The sequence below is a fragment of the Pyrus communis genome, chromosome 17 (assembly GCF_963583255.1).
Source record: "Pyrus communis chromosome 17, drPyrComm1.1, whole genome shotgun sequence".
NCBI classification, from domain to species: domain Eukaryota; kingdom Viridiplantae; phylum Streptophyta; class Magnoliopsida; order Rosales; family Rosaceae; genus Pyrus; species Pyrus communis.
Window position 1 is genome coordinate 5316717 of NC_084819.1, and position 21537 is coordinate 5338253.

The 21537-nt window shown below is 38.4% G+C and overlaps 2 protein-coding genes across 3 annotated transcripts; both read left to right on the forward strand.

Moving 5' to 3' along the window:
• The first annotated feature begins 2438 nt into the window (after window positions 1–2438).
• LOC137723472 (methyltransferase-like protein 2) lies at window positions 2439–5884 on the forward strand. 2 transcript variants are annotated; one of them, XM_068462668.1, is made up of 9 exons: window positions 2439–2901; window positions 3054–3267; window positions 3750–3889; window positions 3991–4024; window positions 4349–4424; window positions 4847–5024; window positions 5126–5215; window positions 5320–5413; window positions 5648–5884. In XM_068462668.1, exons 1-9 carry the CDS (start codon window positions 2626–2628, stop codon window positions 5785–5787), a joined length of 1242 nt encoding a protein of 413 aa, XP_068318769.1. In that variant the 5' UTR covers window positions 2439–2625; the 3' UTR covers window positions 5788–5884. The 2 variants fall into 2 exon arrangements, with proteins under 2 accessions (XP_068318769.1, XP_068318768.1); XM_068462667.1 differs by having other exon boundaries at window positions 2446–2901; window positions 4352–4424.
• A 2195-nt stretch (window positions 5885–8079) lies between these two features.
• On the forward strand, window positions 8080–21283 carry LOC137721918 (uncharacterized). The gene is made up of 17 exons (XM_068460940.1): window positions 8080–8212; window positions 8340–8406; window positions 10363–12416; window positions 12497–13018; window positions 13318–13467; window positions 13969–14354; window positions 14702–15111; window positions 15302–15354; window positions 15438–15545; window positions 15628–17402; window positions 17593–17701; window positions 17920–18094; window positions 18746–18813; window positions 18953–19065; window positions 19168–20025; window positions 20705–20801; window positions 20908–21283. Exons 3-17 carry the CDS (start codon window positions 10373–10375, stop codon window positions 20922–20924), a joined length of 6885 nt encoding a protein of 2294 aa, XP_068317041.1. The 5' UTR covers window positions 8080–8212; window positions 8340–8406; window positions 10363–10372; the 3' UTR covers window positions 20925–21283.
• The last annotated feature ends 254 nt before the right edge of the window (window positions 21284–21537 follow it).

A 21537-nucleotide genomic window follows, 5' to 3' on the forward strand; every position in this document is an offset into this window, starting at 1 on the left:
TTTAGAATTGGCATCCGAAATTGCTCCAAAAACCAATTTTACACGCTTTTATTGTTGTACAAATTGATTGAGGAAGTATATCTTCAGAAACTGTTTCAAGTTACAATGAAGATGTATAAATTAGATTTTACCATTTACATACAACAATTGCCGAGTTGCTCTTCTTCTGCTTCTTCTCGCTCTCATTCTGCACCTTCCGTCCTATTCCTATCTAGATAATAATGGTCAACTGATATAAGATGTTAAGAATAAGTTTCCCTGCAGGAAGCAGTGAGAGTTAGAGGTCAGCAATCCAATTCTTCAACATGTAGCGGACGCGGCACTTATCTGGTTGCCTCACTATGTATATTTGATCTCCAATTTTATCGTCAGAGTCCTGGTTCCGGTACCATGTCCATAAAGCCCAAGTCTCATTCTTCACCTGCAAGTTATGCACATTGAATCCCACGGTTAGAATGTAATCCAGGTGGTTAAACTGGGCTGTCATTCTAGTATATACATTCTCTGCAGATTGCAGCCTAGACCTGTATGTTTGCTACACAAAACGCAACGAGGATATTCTAGTCGGTCACAGGATCTTCAAGAACTCAGGTCTTGAAAATCTCCCGCTCCATATAAAAAAATATCGTGCTGAGTGATTTGATCGTGACGTTGCAATTGAACGATAAAAAGAATTTGAACTTCCTATTTACTGAGTGAATAGATCTTGAATGGCTACTAGAATCTGGGTAAGGAGAAGCAATTTGAATGCCCATCAGAATCTACCTTCTCCTTACCCAGATTGCTTCCTATCTCTCGGTGCACTTTTGTCATCCAATACCATGTTTAAACCAAAATTTCATCATCGACTCCCAATATGTAGAACTAAAAACATCTTGAAACAGGGATAATAAACCCAAACATCATGGGGGTATAATATTGCAGCTCTAAATGTACCTAAAATTAAGTTCAATCTTTGTACAAGCAATGCCAACATGTGATACCCATCATCGTATCAGCTAGTTTGTCTCTCAAAACAAAAAACACTTATTGCTCTGCATCCTCTTACTACTAAACTTCCTCCAATGGCATCCATTTTGGTCAATAATAGACAACCAATGAACCCCAAAAGATTAAACTGTTAATTAATGAGCTAACAATGCATTAGCTAACAAGTCAGAATGTGTGAAGCCTTATGATCATACTTTTAACTGTATGACCATACTTTTAACAGTAATAGCATTACCTGAAACGTTACCAGGTTAGATTAAATCCGTTCCTTTCTTTCTTGTTTTCATGTTTTTTTTTTTCAATTAGCATTATGTTGTTCACTTTGTTTATTAAAATCTGATTGCACCAAAAGACGGCCTTCAGGAGTGCACAAACTACTAAAAGTAGGAAACTCTACTCAGAATTTAGATCGTACCACAAAAAAGATAATGCAGACAGCATGAGAACACACTGAGAAAAACCAGAAACCAAGCAATCATGGAACAATGGACAGAAACAAATCAAATATCACAAATAATTAACACATGTCTTACAATCTCCGCCAAAGAATCAAATATCACAAATAATCAAATATCACAAATCAAATATCACAAATAATCAAATATCACAAATATCACAAGTAGTCAAACTTCTCTCTCAATTTTTTTTTGTTTCCTCCACAAACCCTAATTTTTTCCCCAATTAATTTTTTCCCAATTAATTTTTTCCACAAACCATATCACCTTCCCCAATTAATTTTTCCCCATCCTCCATCCCCAATTGTTTTTCCCGACACCCATACCCTCATCCCTTTGCTCTTCCCACCCCTCTTTCCCTAATCTCCCCATCCCTAATTTGAAAAATCCAAACAAATAAATGAGAAGCTTACCTGGAGAAACCTGGAGAACGAGAGAACGAGAGAGATCGCTCTGGTTCGGGTTATGCGAGAGAGCTCTGAGGTGAAGAGCGTGCGAGAGAGCTCTGGAAAGGTTAGAGCGTAGGTGAAGGGAAAGGGAGGGCAGTTTTGGGTTGTTCATATTTCATTAAACATGTACACTGTTCACCCGTGTGTGGGTGAAAATAAGCTGCTTTTGGAAGCTGCAAATTGTAGCTTCTTGTCATCTCCTGGTTTTGGGCTTTTTTTTACCCTCAACTTTGAAACAAAGCTGTTTTTCAAAGTTTACCAAACACCAAAAATTTTCATAGCTTTTTTTCATAGTAGCTTTTTTTTTAATTACCTCAATCCCAAACAGGCCCTAAATATTTTCAATGAAATGAAAAGAGAGAAAGAAAGAAAGCTCGGTTGCAGAGTGGAGAGAAAGAGAGAGAAAGAAATCAAAGGGGGTTAGAAAGAAATCCTAGGGTAGAGGTAGGATTCTTTTTAGTCTTTTTAAGCTTACCATCTCTTCTCAAATCCTACAAAATCACTCATTCAATGAAATCCTTTAAAATCTATAAAAATCTTTTAAAATCTTAGTTGACTACACCAAAATTCTAAAATCCTTTAATTAACCACCTTGTATTTAAATGGACTCTCTTAAATTATTTTAAAATCCTAATTATCTACTAGATTCTAAATTCTTTTAAAATTCAAATAAGAGTACACCCTAAAGATTTCTAACAGCCGAACTGAACGCCGAAACCTACACGGCGATAATGGAGGACTCGAAACCAGCCGGCAAGCTATCGACGTTTTTGGACTCCGGCGTGTACCGGTTCGAAGACTCGACCGCCGTTTTCATCGACCCGGTTCGCGTCCTCAACCGCTCCTACACCCGGTTCAGGGTGGCCCCTTCCGCCTACTACTCCCGCTCATTCAAATCCAAAATTCAAGAGCCTAGGGTGTGCTCGAATTCCAGAAAGCGGATGCGGAAGGAGAAGAAGCCTCAGACTCTCAATGACAGAGAACGCGCCGCCGATCAACGCCACCAGGTAATCGCACTCTCACTGGCTCAATGCCTGTTTGGTTGACTAGAAAATGTTGCAAGGCTTATTGGTTACTGAGAAAATGTTGGAAAGAGTTTTGTGATTTGTGATTGAAATTCAGACGGAGACTCAGTGTTTGTATGGTTTTTTTGTTGCAGGAAGCAAGACCTTTTTTGCTGAAGGCGCATAAATCTCTACTTAGATCAACTGAGCTTTTAGAGGTTGTGAGCAATTTGAGGGATGATTTCGATAATTCAGCTTCGTCTCCCGGCACTACGCAGTCGCTGGTTGAACTCGGGCGGGTCTGGCAGGCGCCGCTGTATGAGATAACTTTAAATTCGCAATCACATGACAATGCAAGCGAAGATGGAGGTCGGTTTTGTTATTCGAAATTTTTTGCCTTTGATTCTTTTTTTTTTTTTGGATAAAAGTTGAAATGTCGCCTTTTTTTGTTTTATCAAGATTATTATTAGCTGCTTGTCAGCTGGTGCTTGATTACTTGATAATTGAAATAAATTCTAATGTAATTGTAAATATTATTTAAAGTTTTGCTCGCCAAACCATTCCACTACATAAGAAAAAACTTGAGTTAGATCTTGGAAATGCTCGGCTCATATGGATGCTCATCATCTGTCCTTTCTTCTGTTTGCTATCTCAACTCTTCAATTCGAGTTCTAATTGCCATAAAAAATGTTATCCAATTGAGTTGTGAGTTTGTTCCAGTGGACTATATAAACATGATGATACTATCGTGTTGCGTGGTTTGCATATTTCTGGAATGTGAAATGTCTTTGTATTTTTTCGACAGAGAATTGTATCTACTAATCCCAGTGAACTGTACTCTGTTTTCTCAGGTTCCCCTGTCATGGAATACTGTAAACAACGAGCAGTCCCTGTGTTTAACAACTTAGTCATTAATGAGACCAGTGAAGATGTGGAGGCTGAACTTTTGGGCAGTCGATATATCTTACCTCCAGAGAGTTCCTTCTACATGGTACACTGACATTACTGACTTTTTTCTTTTAAACGAACAGATGAACTCCGTGAGGTAGTTTACAATGTTTCTTACATGTTTTGTTTTCTATCATGTGGAAGTCTGATCTGGGGCAGATTCACAATCTAATTCCTGGTAATTCCTGCATTTCAAACCCCGTATTATCTGCAAAACCTGTTTCTGAATGTGTAAACAACTTAAGTTCTGTAGGAGTAAATTGCACAAACTAGATGCTTCATGCTTAAAGTCTCTTGCTATGTTTTTTTCTTTTTTTTTTTTTTTTTTTGTATTGTTTTGTACTGTAAATTGGAAGAAATGTGATGTACATTTACTAGCATGATGATGTCTAGAGCCAATTTCATGAATTTTTGCAAGGCAAAGTATTCGTTTAGGTAGAATCATTTTGCAAGTTCACTCTATAGTTGTTATTGTAGCTTAAATTTTGTACTTTTTGTGCAGCAGAGTCTGATTGTGGCTTCAATCTTATTGTTGTTGATCCGCCATGGGAAAATGGAAGTGCGCGTCAAAAGCTGAGGTAGGCATTCTACCTTATTATGCTTTCTAGCCTAAAGAACCTGCAAGCCTTTTCTAATAACCACCCAGGCATCTCCTGTATTTTGAACTTTTTAATGGAATTGAAAGCATACTCACCCTGTAAGAGTGTGCCGCTTACTGTTGTTAAAGAGTAAAAAGTGACATTAAAGGGATGTTAATCCAAGTGACTATTGTAAAATTTGTCCTATTGTCTTAATTAACAGATCAACCAATCAACCATGGAAAATTTTCTTAATTTATGTTATTAATTTTGGTAGTTTAGTTTGTTGAAACATTTTGGAGTTGTAGATGAGTGGCTGATGCAGATTTGACATGTAGCATGAACTAGCGTTAATATGGGCTACAAGCTGCTAGGAACTTGTCATTTTTTTCACTAACTATGCGGTTGTCACGTTATTATAGGTACTCAACTTTGCCCAACCGATATTTCTTATCCCTTCCCATCAAGCAATTGTGTCACACAAATGGAGCACTTGTTGCTTTATGGGTGACCAACAGGGAGAAGTTGCGTGGCTTTGTCGAGAAGGAACTTTTTCCTGCATGGGGAGTCGAATATGCAGCTACTTTTTTCTGGTTGAAGGTTCTCAGTTTGGCCGTGTGTTTTTGTTTTCATAGTGAATAAACTTGGCTATAGTTTAGTGAATTCACTTTGACAAGGTCTGGTTCTATTGACTGTCGAAGGTCAAAGCAGATGGTTCTTTGATTGGCGATTTGGACCTCTTTCATCACAGGCCATATGAGTGCCTTCTATTGGGCCTTTGTCCAGGGAAGGTTAGTTTTCACCACATGCAGCAGCCTGTTCTTTTGCTTATGCCTTACGGTTTAGATTTTAGCATTAGTAATCTTCTTCTGCGTGTGACGTTGATACTGTATAGGCTACGGACGACAATTCAAGATCCAAAACTATACCAGATAATCAAATCATGTTAAGCATACCAGGAGACTACTCAAGGAAGCCCCCGGTAGCAAGTAAGTTTAGTCTTGTAACCGACGCTAACCCTTTTATTAGTAGTGTTTATGTACTCGCTAGTTTCCCATTCATTGGAAACCATTAGATTTTGTTCTTGTTGACGCTGATCATTTTATCTTTCTTTAATTTTTTTTGTGTGGAGGAACTGATCACATGTTTGATACTCAGGCGTCCGGTTGTCAATTAGGCAATACAGTATTTACTGATATACGTTCTCTTGTACCTTTTATTAGGATTTTTACAGGAGTATTCTCCGGGACTCCAACGTAGTCGGTGTGTTGAACTATTCGCCAGAGAAATGACTGCCGGATGTGTTTCTTGGGGTAATGAACCCCTTCATTTTCAGGAGTCAGGAAATTTTACGAGGGGGTAGCTGCTTGTAATTTGCATCCCATATGCTAAACGATGTTGTGTTGTTTATCTTTGTAACGATTCTTTTATTATCTTTTTACTTCTCACACCTTTATTAATTTTTGTTCTTTGATCTTCTTCAATTCATCCGATCGGACGGCAAAAAATTATAAGGGTGTGTGGATATCACACCCCTTAGATGAAATGTACTCTTCTCAAACTAACGTGAAAGGAGAAGAACAAGAGTTTCCCCAAACGAGAACTTTTTAAACAGTCATTTGAAACTTCCACAAGCTTTTGCAGCGTTACATCAAATTAACAATTATGCAGATTCCTCGCTTCCTTAATAACTTGCTATTTCACTCACTAAATTTAAGATCCGAACCTTTTTTAAAATTCGAGATCTAAATAATTTTTTCATTGTGCTCAGTTCTATCAATCCCTACGAATGTTTTAAAAGGTGAAGGTGAAGGTGAAATTCAGGGGAGATTAGAAGGAAACATAGCCTAAAAAGGGTTGATAATTTGAATTAATTAAACCTTGGAAGAGATGCCAATGGGAAACAACTAGCTAATCAAAGAAGAAGTTGAAGAGATTTTCCCCTCCTCCATAATTCTATCGTTCCTCTTCCAAACTCCAGTCCTCTTGTTTGCCTCAAAATTGTCAATTCTAGCGAGTAGGGTTTTGTCGTGTTAGGTGAGTTGTTTACATCATACATACCATAAATGGGTATTAAGTGGGTTGGCCCATGTGCGCTTAGGCCATAACTTGTCTAGGCGTGGCCCGGCACATTGGACTTGATTTTTGGGCACGACCCGCCCATTTTTTTACAAATCATACCGTGTTGTACCTTATTTAAACGTGTAACGCTCATGTCATGCTCCTGCTTAGGGGCGGGCACGGGCCAGGCAGGGCTCAAATTTAGCAGAACTGGACCTATCTGTTGTAAATAGTAATGGGCGAGTCGAGTCTAGTAATGGGATTTCAGAATTTGGAACCGGACCTAACCCGACTCGTTTGAAACATGCCGAAACGGGCTGGGTCCATGAGTCCAATATCATTTTTCTTTGTCAGCCACAAATGATGAGACAAATTAATTATAGAGTAAATTACACAAAACTACCTCAACTATGGGTCACACCACAATTTCATACCTTATGTTTTAAACATTGCAATGTCATACCTCCGTTAGTGATTTTGTTAAATTGGTTGTTAAGTGATGATTTGGCAAATGGAGGGCCCATATATTCACTGACGTGCCAATTCACTTGTGCCATGAAGAAATTATATATAAAATAAATCATTAAAAAAAAAATTGTCAAAAATTAAATTTAAAAAAAGTGGGCCCACCCCCTTTAAATCACCAAATCCACCTTCTTATCCGACCTCCTTCTCAATATGAATTCAAACCCTGAAACCAATTCCCATATCTCCCAATCCTCCCTCAACTCGATTCCCAAACACTCATCATGGATTCCCTCAATCCCAATTCCCATGCATCAATTCCTAAATAGATGAATCTGCACCGACCGATCAGTCCCGAATCGCGAAAGTCATTCTCTTCCAAACTGGCCTAATCCTCGTCATCGCTGTCTTCCTCTCCATTCACAACATCCCCCAAAAGCTCATGGCCAACCTCTGTTATCGTTTCTGCAACAAACCTGTCTCCCAAGCCAAGTGTCATGGGCGCCCAGCTCCTCGCCCAGTCCCGATCCGCCGATTCCTGCTCTTCTTTCGTCTCCTTCTCCTAGCAAGCCCTTGATGAGGCCGAGAAGGCCATCACCCTTGTCCTTATCGTTAAAACTCAAAATTTTCAAATCATTTTCATTAATTTTCCTTTAAATATGTTCTAAATCTAGAATTTTACCATGGATTTGTTTTCATTCTTTTATCACACAAGGAAGAAAGACAATTAACTGAATAAATATATAGTGTAGTACTAGATAAAAGGATAAATTCATTATGTAGATAGATAAAAGGAGATAATTTTACTTATATAGCCTTTTGCATCAAACAACTCCAGCCACGTGTCAAGATCTTTTGAATTTTACAAGTCGACCCGTATGTCACACAACGCCCCTCCAAATCCCATCATCACCGTCCAATTAGGATAACCCAACTACCTGTGAGCCAATTACACATACCCGGCTGGTAATCTGAGTCCAACCCTAGAATCTTTCGTCAAATCAAGTCATGAGAAGCCACGTGTCAATTCCATGCTGCCATACCTGTCAGATTTCAGCTAATGTACGAAAATGCCCTCGGTTAAACCATTTTTCCGTTTTTTATTTTGAATTTTGCAAATTCGGTCAGCCAACACTCTCTCTCTCTCTCACGCTCTTTCTGCATCTTCTCTCTCTTCGTGCAAGTCTTTCTCACTCTTCTCCTGTAGCTTCGTCGATTTCGCCGGAACCCTAATTCTATCCGCCGGGAACTCGAAGACTCCGGTATGAACTCCGACGGGTTTTCCATTTCGTTTGTTAGGGTTTCAATTTTCCTTGCTGATGCGTCGTTACCAATTGGGTGAGGAGTGAGTGTGATTGAGAGACTAACGCTTAGGGTTTTGGCTTGCAGATGACCGTACAATTGGGGAACAGTTGAGAGATCAAAGGGGCTGGATTTCTTCACCGGATGGAGGGAGGTAGCGTCTCTAGACTTCTTACTTCTTCTGGTACTGTTCATTTCCTCTTTTTTGGTTCTGTAAACAGCTAGGCTATCTGTGTAAAATTAGGCCAAAGTAGTTCCTTGGTATGCTTCGAAATGGTGAGTTTTAATTAAAAAATTCGTGCCTTTTTTCTTCGTTTTTGTATTCGTACTTGGAGCTAATCAGAAATGCTGAAGCTTTAATCTTTGAAATTTCTTTATTAGTTTATCATTAATTGTGTGTAATTTATTTATTACTTTTGTACAATCTTTTAAGGTATCATTCAGCTTATTCTTGCTTTTTGTAAACAAAGCTGGATTTTGCCAAGGAACATGCATGTTTCGGAAATTGAAAACATCTGAATGCATGGTTGTGAGTTTAGTACACATTTTTAAGAATACCGCAACTGGCTCTACTAAATCATTAACTGTTCGACATTGGAAACCTAATCTTGAATGTAGATTTTGTGTTCTGCCATACCTTTACTTTTTATTTACAGGATTTCTCAAGGTCAGTGACCATTGCATATCTTCAGTTGTTCCTTTATAAACTTTTTATTAATTTGTTTTCGTTACAAGTACATAATTCCCTCCTGACTTATAAAATAGTAAGAGAATGTTAACATTTATTCTTGTACAATTGAATATTACTTTTTGCGTTTATGGAGGGAGTGATGGATAGATTCTTTATCTTTCCCTCTTACAGATGAGCCATTTAATCTATAATTCTACATGCTCTCCAAATTAGAATCTTGAGAAATCATCACTCAAAATAGTATGCTAGGATTGATGTCTTTGTGGTTTTAACGTGATTTTCTGTATAGATCAGTTACATATGATGTGCATTTATTTTCTTAAGTTTTTGGTTGTAGTTGATGAGATATCCCTTTTTATGAAAAGTGCCTTGACCTCCATTTTTTTTTTTTTTTTTTTTTTTTTTTTGGTATTATACGTTTTTAATTTTATAGGAATTTCTTAAAAACTGCACTTAAGAATCTGGTCAAGTGGAACTTCATTTGGTCTACCAATGAAGGGTTCTTAACATATTAAGAGTTCCACTGGCTTAAAATTTATTGGCATGGAATTTATATAGCTATTAAAAAGTATATATGTCATGAGTACATTTATACTGGCCTTTTTATACTATAATTTATTAAATTTTTTAGAGAAGCTGATTTTTGAAAAAATGGGGCATTAGGTAACTGCCCATTACTGAATGTCGAATTTTAATTTTTTTTTTTTTAAAAGATTATCTGTCTACTATTTTACCCCTATAATATTAAATTGTAGCGTTGATTTATTTAAGCAAGGGTATTTCCTGGTATTATGTAAGCTTTACCCTTTTTGCCTTCTCGCATTATAAGTAACTTTCTATTGTTCTTGTGCAAAGCATGATATGACAATCTTGTTTACTGTACAAAACTTTTATGTTTCATTTTTTTATTGATATCTCACATCATTGTTTGAATTGATTGAGGTTTTTGTTGGTTTTGTGTGGTTGTTGTTTTTTGCATTATTTCTTGTATATCATTTTTCTATAATTCACAAAATAATGTTCATAGTGTTTTTTTTTATTTTTTAATTTTCTCAATTTTAAAGTTTATAAATTGTTGAAATTCAGGTTGTGAGTGTCATGGATAGAGTTTGCAAACTGTCTGACTTAATTTAAAAAAAAAATTATGACTTTGAACATAATTGATGATAAATGGTTAATGGGCTATGACTTGCTTTGGGATGATTATCTGTTTGATGAGCAAAGGGATGTAGGGATTGAGATTCTTTTCCCTGGTAGTGATTACTTTTTAATGATTGTACTTGCTATTTACTTATTCTGCAAGATGGTGGTTGCAAAGCTTGAATATTTGGTCCATATACTTGCACATATTTTTGTCTATCTCGATTTAGCTATTTGTTTTATTTGTACTCTCTCCCCCTGATTGCTGTTCTATTTTAGGGATACACCCATGGATTATGATGACAATGATTTTCAAAGCCACAATGTTCATTTAGCTGGTGAAGGGACTAATAATTGTCCTCCAGTTTTACAGCCATATGCTCTTCCCAAGTTTGATTTTGATGATAGCCTTCAAGGGCATTTGAGGTTTGATAGTTTGGTTGAAACCGAGGTTTTTCTGGGCATTGAGAGTAACGAACCTAACCACTGGATTGAGGATTTCTCTCGTGGGAGTAGTGGGATAGAGTTTAGTTCCACTGCAGTAGAATCTTGCTCTATATCAAGGCGCAACAATGTTTGGTCTGAGGCCACTTCCTCAGAATCTGTTGAAATGCTATTAAAATCTGTTGGGCAGGAAGAAATTATTCCCTCTGAGACAATTTTTGAGGAATCAGATGCCTGTAAGGAACTGAATTGCTTAACTGAGCAGATGGAGCCTAACTTGGATGATGATCATAAGACTCTTTCCCAAACGGGGAATGTTACAGTTCTACGGCCTACATTACAGCAGGAGGAGACTTCCGAAAACCTTTCTAGCTTAAAGGATGTAGGAGTAGATCAGCTTTGTGTTGATGATTCACAAACCCATGAAGGTAAATTATTAGTTGATGGAAATTCAAATAACTTGGAACCAAATGATCTTGGTGGAAAGGACACCCTGCAGGTAAGTGAAGGGAGTCCTTTTGCTGAAGGGAGTCCTTTTGCTGATGAACCTCCAGATAAAAAAGTAGATTCCTCTGCTTCAGGAATGCAAGTTGATAATATGATATCTGTGGAAAATATTAATACAAGTGATAAGTTGAGTAACAAAGATGTCCAAGATAATTTAAAAGATATCACTGAAGAGGATCCAGACGGTCATGTGTTGAGCATAGAGGCTCAACATGTGAATGAAAAAATAGTTGAAAAGGCTACCTGTTATTTGGAAAACCCTCATTGTTCATCGTTTGAGGTGGAGTCTGTGGAAGGAGGAATTGCTAATCAAGAAAATGTTATTAGTGTGGAGGAACCGTTGGATATGATACTGCAAGAGGATTCTGACTTACATGCCCTGGGTGAATGCAGTGACAGGGAAATCTCTGGAGTTGATGCTGACACCAACAAATGTGAAAATGTGATCTTGTTTAAAGGCATAGATACTGGTGGTGATCAATCAGAACCAAACACGCAGAGCTTATCACCTAGGGCCTATGAAAATAAGACTAGCTGTGCAGTTGAGACCAGCAACAAAAATGCTGAAATTTCTTCAAGTCTAGATCCTGTGCTGAAAGGGGATTCTGACTTACATATACCGGATGGATTCAGTGACAGGGAGTGCTCTGAGGTTCCTGCTGAGACCAACAAATGTGAAGATGCAGTCTTGCTTAAAGATATGGGTACTGGTGGTGATCATTTTAAATTGAACACGCATGATGTATCACCAATGGTTAACAGAGGCCATGATAGGTATGCAGTTGAGGTCACCAACAGCAATGCTGGTATTTCTTCAACTCTAGATCCTAAACTGAAGGTGGATTCTGGATGGAGTAGCTCCAAGATGAATGCGTTAGAAAGTGGTTTCCAACCAGATAGTGGGACTTTGGTCAGAACATCCGAGGCTTCGAGTGAGGAAAATGATGTCTCTAAGGATGGAAGTAATGAAAATAGGGAAGTTCATTGTAACTTGACTGCAACATCTTCTTCAGCTGAAGTATTTAGTGAAGCACATGTAACTGGATCTTCTAAAAGTCCTCGTGATGCTTTTGGAATTTCTGGAGAGAAATTGAATGCCCACGAACATGTATCACTTTCTATTCTTGAGGAGTCAACTCAAATGTGTGATGATAATAAAGTTTACGGAGAAGGCGATGTTGGTGATGGACCTGATGGTAACCTGGATCTCCCTTCCAGTGAAATGGATAGTAGACAATTGCTCAATGAGTCGAATAGTAAAGATTTGAAGTTTGATGGTTCTGTTGTTAAGGGATCTGGATCCTCGCCGTTGTGTGAAGGTAGCACATATAAAGAGCTGATTGTTCCAATCCTAACACATGAAACTGATGGTAATGAACCAGGTATGTTATGAAGTTGAAACTTTGAATGGAAATAAATTCAAATCCATTAAATATACTAACTTGGATTCTTTCTCTTGCAGCGGCCAACCTTTCCCTGGAAAATTCGAATTTGGCTTCTTGTGGCACCACGAATGCTGCTCCCTTGTCTTCAGGAAATGGTGTAGCCAGCGATATCGTTAGCCACTCAGAGGTTCAAGCAGCACCTTCTTCTGCTGCGGGATCACACTGTGACAAAAAAGAAGAAACTGCCAACGAAATGACTAAGGATGCAAGTTTTTCGTGTGTAGTGCCACCTCCTTCTGTAGAAACTGGGCTAGTTTCTGTTTCCGAAGTGGAAAAAGGTGTTTCTGGACAGTCGTTGTGCAAAACAGTTGATCAGTCTCTGCCTGTTACAGACAGTTGCAATACAGAGTGCCAAAATGAACCACAAAATGCAGTTGCTAATGAAGTTAGCAAGAGAAACACAAATGAGAGGGAAGTTGCTTCAGATCAGTGTGAATCTTCTGCAAAAGAGGGTGGTGGTGCTGAAGCTATTGTCTTTGGAAAACAGGATGGCTCAACCATAAAAGAGAGTTCTGAAAAGGCATCTGCAAATGTAACAGGTGAGACTTTTATGTTCACTAGTCATCATCCTCTTTCCTTTTTACATATCATCTCTTGCCGCTTTAAGTTATGTACATTCAACTTGTCTTCCTGGGGCCTGATCTTTTTTCACAAGTTACGAATGCTAATAGTGTGGCTTGAACCTCAGACTTCCTGGATATAACTGCAATGTCTAACTTACAGGCGTCCCTTCTTTTGCTCTTGCTATTGTTTGTGTTTCATGAAATAAAAGTTATGTCCTTGCTCTTTCTCTCCATTTGTTTATTGACGTTTAAGAATGATTTTTTCAATTATGCAGAACCAATTATGGATTCTGACACGCAGACTGGGCCTTCAACATTGGTAGAAGTGTGTGGTGGTACTGCTAAAAATGTAATGAAAGACACTGACACTTCTGAAGTATCTCAGGATAAGACTTCTGCAGAGGCTATTATGCCCAGCATTAATTGTGAGTAATTTAATTTGATTAATCTTGAATGAGTTGTCAAATAACAAAAAAGATAAACCTTAAGTGAATGTAGTGAACCTTCACATTTTGATTCTTTGTGATACTGTAATGAGGCTATTGCAGATAGAATGGCTTTGAGGCACATTGGTAGTTGTAAGTCATTTTTCATTCTGTTTCTATTGGTGGCTCCAACTCATGATTTTTCGGCTTTGAGTGTTTATGGGAAGAGATGCTAATGTTGGATAAGATGTATTAGATTTTTTTTAATTTAAACTTTTTGCAAGTTGAAGACTTTAGTTTTGAGGGTTGGTTTCAAATTGCCTGTTTGGATTAGATAGAAGAGAACATATAAATGAAATGCTTGGGATTTAATAAGAATGTAGCAGGAGTGATATGCAACACTGGAAAAATAGTTCTTTTTTACACCCACTGTTGTTACTTCCAATTCATTTTGGCTTTTTCTTTCTTTTTCTTTTCTGATTGTTATATTTTGTTTTGCAGGTGACACTTCTATGATTTGTGAAGCTTCTATTTGTTCTGCTTCTTTGCCTGAATCTCAAGCTAGGTTTGTTGCGCCAGAAAGTGATTTAAGTTCTGTTGGTCCAAACAAAACTGATTGTGGTCCAATGAAGCTTGTTGAAACAATTGAGCTTTCTGAGACTAAACATGAATCAGGTGATATCAAGGGGCCGAAAAATCTGAGTGCCCCAGTTTCGGACAGTGTTAGGGATGGTGACAATCATTCTCTTAATTCCTGGAATCCAAAAGGAAATGATGCCTCTAAGGATTTGAGAAATGGCACTTCGGATGTGAGTTTATTTACAGATTTGCCGAAAGGGGAAGCTGCCAACAACTTGCAGCCTGTTCCTGCTATTATACCTCCCAGAGTATTATTTATAACCTTATTGTTGTTTATGTTTATACTAAATAATACTTGTGTCTTTGATCAATTTATCTCTTGACGTATACATTACTTTTGGGGATAAATATGTACGCTTATTTCTGGCCATAAGTATGTACATTTATAGTTATAAATGTGCTCTGATTTCAACATTTCAATATTCTGATTTAGAGTTATTTTGCAGATCTCATGTCTTTGATAGTTTATATTTGTTAATAGATGTATATGTTTTAGGGGATTGGGGAATGCTAGCTTTAGATACATACATGTATAGTTATTGGTATGTCTTTACACCGATTTTTCAATTTTCTGATTTAGAAATACTTTTTGAAGTTAGCAGAGGTGTCTATTCAAAATTCTGGTTCAGGCCAGCTGGATGCAAAAATCTCACAAGCTGCACGGGGTGCTTCCAAGGGTACCCCTGAACGGAAAACAAGGCGAGCATCTAGCAAGGCAACAGGTAAACAGAGTGCTAAGAAGGGAAGTGTGCAAGCAAGAGGCGACAGATCGAGCAGTGTGTCCCAAAACCAATCTGGAATTTTCCAGCTTGTGCCACCTAGTGAGACAAAGGCCTATGGGCATGTGGATGGTTCTGTAAAACCCTTTTCTGTTCTTACCACTCCCACATCTAGTTTGCCAGATCTAAATACTTCTGCTCCACCATCTGTTATATTTCAACAGCCGTTCACTGACTTGCAGCAAGTGCAATTACGTGCTCAGATCTTTGTTTATGGTGCTTTAATGTGAGTCTTGTTGCTTAATGTATATTTCTTGTACCAATGTTTATTTTTTGGGGCTTTTATCATAAATTGGAATTACATATATTACCAAATGTTGAATGCATTAGTCACCGTCTATTTTACACAGAAGTTCACAGAAATTTCATTTTGAGACGGTAAATAAAACATGTATCTCTTTTAATTTTCTCTGCAGTCAAGGAATAGCACCTGAAGAAGCTTATATGGTGTCAGCATTTGGGGGACATGGTAAGTTAATTTGTTCTCTATGTCCTATCGTTTCACTATTGCTACAAATGTTTAGTAACTCTGAAATTATGTTCTTTTATTAGATGGTGGAGGGGGCATGTGGGAGAATGCCTGGCGGGTGTCCATAGAGAGGCTACACAGTCAAAAGTCTACTCTGGTTAATCCAGAAACCCCTTTGCAATCACGTTCTGGTACTTTCTATCATTTTAAGCTGTTTGATTCTCTGTTGATTTGATCTAGTGTCTAACTGTACTTCGGACCTGAGGTTTACAGGTTCTAGGGCTCCTGACCAAGTAATTAAACAAGGTGCATTCCAGAGTAAAAGTATTCCCTCACCTCTTGGTCGACCCAGCACGAAGGGCACTCCACCAATGGGTAGCCCAATGATACCTATTTCATCACCGCTTTGGAGTATTTCTACCCCTGTTTGTGAGGGCCTGCAATATAATTATCAGCAGGCACTCAATCCATTGCATCCTTTCCAAACACCACCAATAGGGAACATATTTGGGGGCCATAATACTACGTGGATTCCTCAGGCCTCCTTTCGGGGTCCCTGGCTTGCTTCTTCACAGTCTTCTGCGGCTCAAGCCAGTACCCTTTTTTCAGCATTTCCTAGTACAGAAGCAGTGCAGTTGACTCCTGTAAAAGAAACATCTCTGCCACAATTGCCTAGTATGAAGCATGTTTCCTCTGGTCCTTCTGCTCAGACTGGGGGCCCAACTAGTACTTTTGCAGGGGCATCTCCAGTGTTTGACCCAAAAAAGGTGTTAGCATCACAGGGCGAGCATTCTGCTGACCCTAAGCCTAGAAAAAGAAAAAAGACTTCAACTTCCAAGGATCATGTTCAGGTTACTATGCAAGCTCGATCTCAACCCGAGTCAGTTACTATGCAAGCTCGATCTCAACCCGAGTCAGCTTTAACACTTGCTGGTAGTAGTAGTCTGTCTACATCTGTTGCCATCTCAACCCCAAGTACCATTGTGTCTAAGACCATGCCAGAGAAATTGATTATGTCTGTGTTTCCGATGCCTTCCACTGGCCACCTCAAAAAAGCAGATCAGGATTTGGAGCAGAGGGCAACTTTATCAGAGGAGACTCTTAGTAAAGTTAAGGAGGCCAGGCAACAGGCAGAAGAAGCTGCTGCTTACGCTGCTGCAGCTGTTAGTCACAGCCAAGAAATATGGGATCAGTCGGATAAGCAAAAAAATTCCAGATTGATATTAGACGTCGAAGCTAAGTTGGCATCTGCTGCTGCAGCTGTAGCTGCTGCGGCTGCTGTAGCGAAGGCAGCAGCTGCAGCTGCCAATGTTGCATCAAATGCTGCATTACAAGCAAAATTGATGGCTGAAGAAGCCTTGGTTTCATATAATGATGGTAATGCAAGCCAAAGTATAAGAATGGCTACTCCAGTGCCCATTTTAAGGGGTGAAGATGGAACAAATAGTTCAACTTCGATCCTTGTTGCTGCTAGGGAGGCTGTTAGAAGGAGAGTTGAAGTTGCATCTGCAGCCTCAAAGCGAGCTGAAAATATGGATGCTATTGTAAAAGCTGCTGAGCTGGCAGCAGAAGCTGTATCACAAGCTGGAATAATTGTTGCTATGGGTGATCCTTTGCCATTGAGTCAGTTAGTAGAAGCTGGTCCAGAGGGTTATTGGAAAGTACCTCAATTTTCTTCAGGACTGGTTATGAAATCCAGTGGCATGTCAAGAGAACAGTCAAATTTAGGTACTGTTGGAGAAGATGCTGATACTTCTGCTAGGGGTTCTAAAGATAGACAATCAGATAAGCATGAAGCACAGCCGACTGCACATGAGAAGTCACCTATTCTGAGAGAGGTAAATAAGGAATCAATGGATGATCAATTGAGGCGGGGTGTAGGAACCACGGGGTTTGATACAGTCATTGAAAAGGGGTCAATAGGGCCAAAAGGCCGCAATGTTTCTGAGATCATATCAAACTCTGCTTTGGTTACTGTCGACAATGATATTGAAAAGGAAGCAGAAGCATCTGAAGAAAGCAGCATCAAGGAGGGTTCTCTAGTAGAGGTATGAAGCTGAGGCGTGATCTGATATGGTTTGGAGTTTTTTTTTTTCCTCAAAAAAATAGAGATTAGCTTTTTTCCGTTCACTGGACTGTTTACAGCAGTTTATATGTTCATGTGCCATCTTTCTTGTGAAGCTTGGCATTTCAATGTGCTTTATGGCCGTAGCATAAAATTGACTTGTTTTCTTTTAGGTTCTCAAAGATGGGGCTGGATTTGGAGAAGCCTGGTTTACTGCTAAGGTATTGTGTTTGCAGGATGGAAAAGCCTGTGTGTGTTACACTGAGCTTCAGTCAGATGAAGGTATACCACCTCAACATGCCTTGCCTCATGTTGGTGTTACCGGTTTTCTTTTAAGTGATAATTTCACGTTGACCGTTTATTATTAGGAGTTTGTTTGGTTGGATGCATTTTGTTAATCATATATTTCATAAATAGAACTCTTTGTTATTAAGATGTTATGCCTATTGCTTGTGCATGGTCACTTACTTTACACTTGGTTTCTCATCTACTTGGTTCAGGGAAACTGCAGGAATGGGTGGCACTTGAAGGTGAAGAAGATAAGCCACCAAAGATACGAATTGCCCGCCCTGTTACTGCTTTGGGACACGACGGAACAAGGAAAAGGCGCAGAGCAGCGATGGCGGATTATACTTGGTCTGTTGGAGATAAGGTTGATGCATGGATACAGGAGAGGTAAGCGCAAGTTATAAAATTAAAAAAAATTGATTGCTCTTGCAGATAATCTTGCTAGAGAAATTTTTATATGAAGATTAATATAATTATACTGCCTGCAATTTCCTTTAGCATGCACAAAAAGATTTAGGGCTTGTTTGGAACTGCTTTTAAAATGGGTTAAAGCGCTTTATGTGAAAATGTTTTTGGAATCAATCTTTAGTGAAAATGCAAGTTAATCATGAAAAAGCGCTTGAAGTGCTTCCTAAATAAGCACATAACCGGTGCTTCTTGCAGGAAGCGCTTTTAAAATCTATAAACATTTTCTCTAAATGCACTTTTAGTCATTTTAAAGGTACTTCCAAATGAGCCCTTATATTTTGTGAGTTGCTTTTTCCATTACTAGACGAATTTTTCTTTGCAAGTCTCCTTTATTTGGATATACATTCCCTACATCTTTCTTCACTATCTTAAGCATGCCTAGTCTTGGGTTTCAGAGCAATTTGGTAGTGTTGATATATTAGATATTAGTGCATTTGGTGATTGCAAACTCGCATTCAGTCTTAGTGATTTTGATGCTGTTTTTCCATTTTCCACATCTATTGTTTGGACTTTTCAGTTGGTATTATCCCATTTGCAACACATCACATGTGTATTTACTTCTTTTTTCAGCTGGTGGGAAGGAGTTGTCACTGAGAAAAACAAGAAAGATGAAACTATATTAACTGTCCACTTTCCAGGTGTGTATGAATTGTTATTACTGTTATTTTCTTGGGTGGGGTTGCTTTCATTAAGTCACTTCATCTAAATGCTTCCTACTGTACTATTTGAAACTTACTGTTAGTTGATTGGATACTCTCCTGTTATGAATTCTTACAGCTCAAGGGGAAAAGTCAGTTGTTAAAGCTTGGCATCTTCGGCCTTCTCTCATTTGGAAGGATGGCAAATGGGTTGAATGGTTTAGTGTGCGAAATGACACCTCCTTCCTTGAGGTACTATGTTTATATAGCTTCATGCTTTAATATCATATGATTGTTGAAAACTTCTCAAGTCAATTTTATTTCTATTTTACTGATGTGCAATTTGATGTTCAGGGTGATATGCCTCAGGAAAAGCGACCCAAATTGGGCGGTCCTGCAGTGGAAGGCAAAGGGGAGGATAGCACATCAAAGGGCGTTGATGTTGTTGACTCAGGGAAACCTGTAGACCCAAGGTTACTGAATTTATCTGCAAATGAAACGGTATTTAATATGGGTACGAATACGAGAACTGAGAATAAGCTTGATGCAACCAGAACAATTCGAACAGGGTTGCAGAAGGAAGGATCAAGGGGGGTTGTTTTTGGTATTCCCAAGCCTGGAAAGAAGAGAAAATTCATGGAAGTTAGCAAACATTATGTGGAAAATGAGAGTAACAAGACTAATGAAACTAGTGATTCGGTGAAATTTCCGAAATACTTGATGCCTCAAGGATCCCGTGGACTGAAAAATACATCTAAAATTGACAAGAGGGAAAAACAAGTGGCAGAATCCAAGCTAAAGGGTCTGAGATCTGGAAAGCTGCAAAGTTTGTCAGGTAAATCCGCCGCACAGAAGGACAGCCTCTTAACAGATGCACGCAGTGCCTCCGATGGTTCAAGTGAAATGGACAATACAGGAAGGATCAAAGATTCTGTAAACCGTGCCGAGGGTTTATCCGGAAAGCATACCCTATCACAAACAACACAGGGCCAAATTGAATTTTCTTCACTAGCTCCATCATCTGATTCTTCATTTAAGAAAGTCTCCACTTTAACTGCTAAATCTCGGGCAAACAAAGGAAAACTTGCACCTGCTTTTGGAAGGTTGGGTAAAATTGAGGAGGGCAAAGTGTTTAGCGGAAATCCGGCAAAGTCGACTGCTGAAGTTGTTGAGCCTCGTAGATCAAATCGAAGAATTCAACCTACATCAAGAGTAAGCATTTAGATATATTTTAGTCTCTGTTTGCATATAGATGCTTATTCGTTTGTTACGATAACATTGGGGTAAATGGTTTATCAAGTCTTTAGTCTGATTATATCTCAATCTGAGGATGGTTCCCTTGGTTATCTGCTACTTTGATTTAAAGTTGGTGATGTTACAGCAGAACTTGTACAGGATCTTTTTGGAAGTTGAATTGCGAATTGTAGTGTAGGTTTGTTAAATTATTAGTAAATTGGAAAAATCATTTCAACAACTATTAAGTTTTATACAAACACTTAAGCGGTCAAATTTAATAAAAAAAACCCCATCCATCAACTTGTCATGCTCTAATTGATTGATTGCTGTGAAATTCTTTTGGTGCCCTTCTCTTGTTACAAAGTAAGCTGGGTTGTTTCCCTCAAGTATTGAGTTTGAAGTGTTTTCGAAAGTGCTATGTTATCAAGGGCTTGCATGTAAAATACCCCTAAATTTTCTTCCAACATCTCTCTGATTTAAGAAAGTTGTAGTTACTTTTATTGTTCATATTAAAACATTTTCCTTCACTCGTTGGTATCCATGTACAACATTTATGCTAGTTTTGTTGCTTGTTCACTCGTTGGTATCTATGTGAACATTCTCTTATTTTATATTCAAAACTGTAAATCTGAGATGATCACATTGTTGGCCGCAGCTACTAGAAGGACTGCAAAGCTCGTTGATCATCTCAAAGATTCCTTCTGTTTCACATGACAAGGGCCACAGAAGTCAGAACCGGAATGCCTCTAGAGGTTAAATTTTATCCCCCAGGGTTTTTTTCTCTGCGGATAATTTGCAGCACATATGTTCTTGTTTTTGTGAATGTGATTGTGTTTTCTGACTCTTTGATTGTGACAGGGAATAACAATGGTTAGGAGCAGCTCTGCAAATGATGGATTCCAGTCTGAGGATCGTCAATTATTGGATGACCAGGCCAACATGTTCATGCGTAGTTGTGTATATTGATCATAGAGGAGGATAAGCGTAGGGATGGAAATTCTTGCTTCCTTGATTTTGGTCAGTCATAAAATGTAGCCGGTAGATGTTTATAGCCATTTTAGTTTACAATTTATGGTTTCCGTAGTTGGTCTTTCGCCCAGATAGGTTGTATATGGAAAATTATCCATTTAGTTTGGCTTGTAATGCAAGGAAGGATTTCAGATGATTAATCATATAACCTGTTACTGTTTTGTCCATTTGGATATTTAATATTATGTCATCTCATTCGTCGACATTATGCATAGCATGGGTATAAATCTGGTTAAAATATTTTTTGTTCCAACCATTCAATGCTACGTAGTATTGAAGAAAAATCCGATTTCTCTGTCGAAGTTTCGATGGTTTGAGCTCTATTTTTCTAGTCCATGTTGAAATCATACAGCAATCTGAGTAATGCTCCTTCAGACTTCATCAAGGGAAGCAGTTGCATGCGCAAAGAGGGAGCTAGATCTTATAATATTCTTTTGTTTTTAGTTTATACATGCAACG

Coding starts and splice junctions, on each gene's coding strand:
- LOC137723472 (XM_068462668.1), top strand. CDS start 2,626: ATGGAGGACTCGAAACCAGCCGGCAAGCTATCGACGTTTTTGGACTCC. Junction 2,902..3,053: donor CCGCCGATCAACGCCACCAG/GTAATCGCACTC, acceptor TTTTTGTTGCAG/GAAGCAAGACCTTTTTTGCT. Junction 5,025..5,125: donor CTACTTTTTTCTGGTTGAAG/GTTCTCAGTTTG, acceptor TGACTGTCGAAG/GTCAAAGCAGATGGTTCTTT.
- LOC137721918 (XM_068460940.1), top strand. CDS start 10,373: ATGGATTATGATGACAATGATTTTCAAAGCCACAATGTTCATTTAGCT. Junction 15,112..15,301: donor TTTGTTTATGGTGCTTTAAT/GTGAGTCTTGTT, acceptor TTTTCTCTGCAG/TCAAGGAATAGCACCTGAAG. Junction 15,355..15,437: donor GTCAGCATTTGGGGGACATG/GTAAGTTAATTT, acceptor TTCTTTTATTAG/ATGGTGGAGGGGGCATGTGG.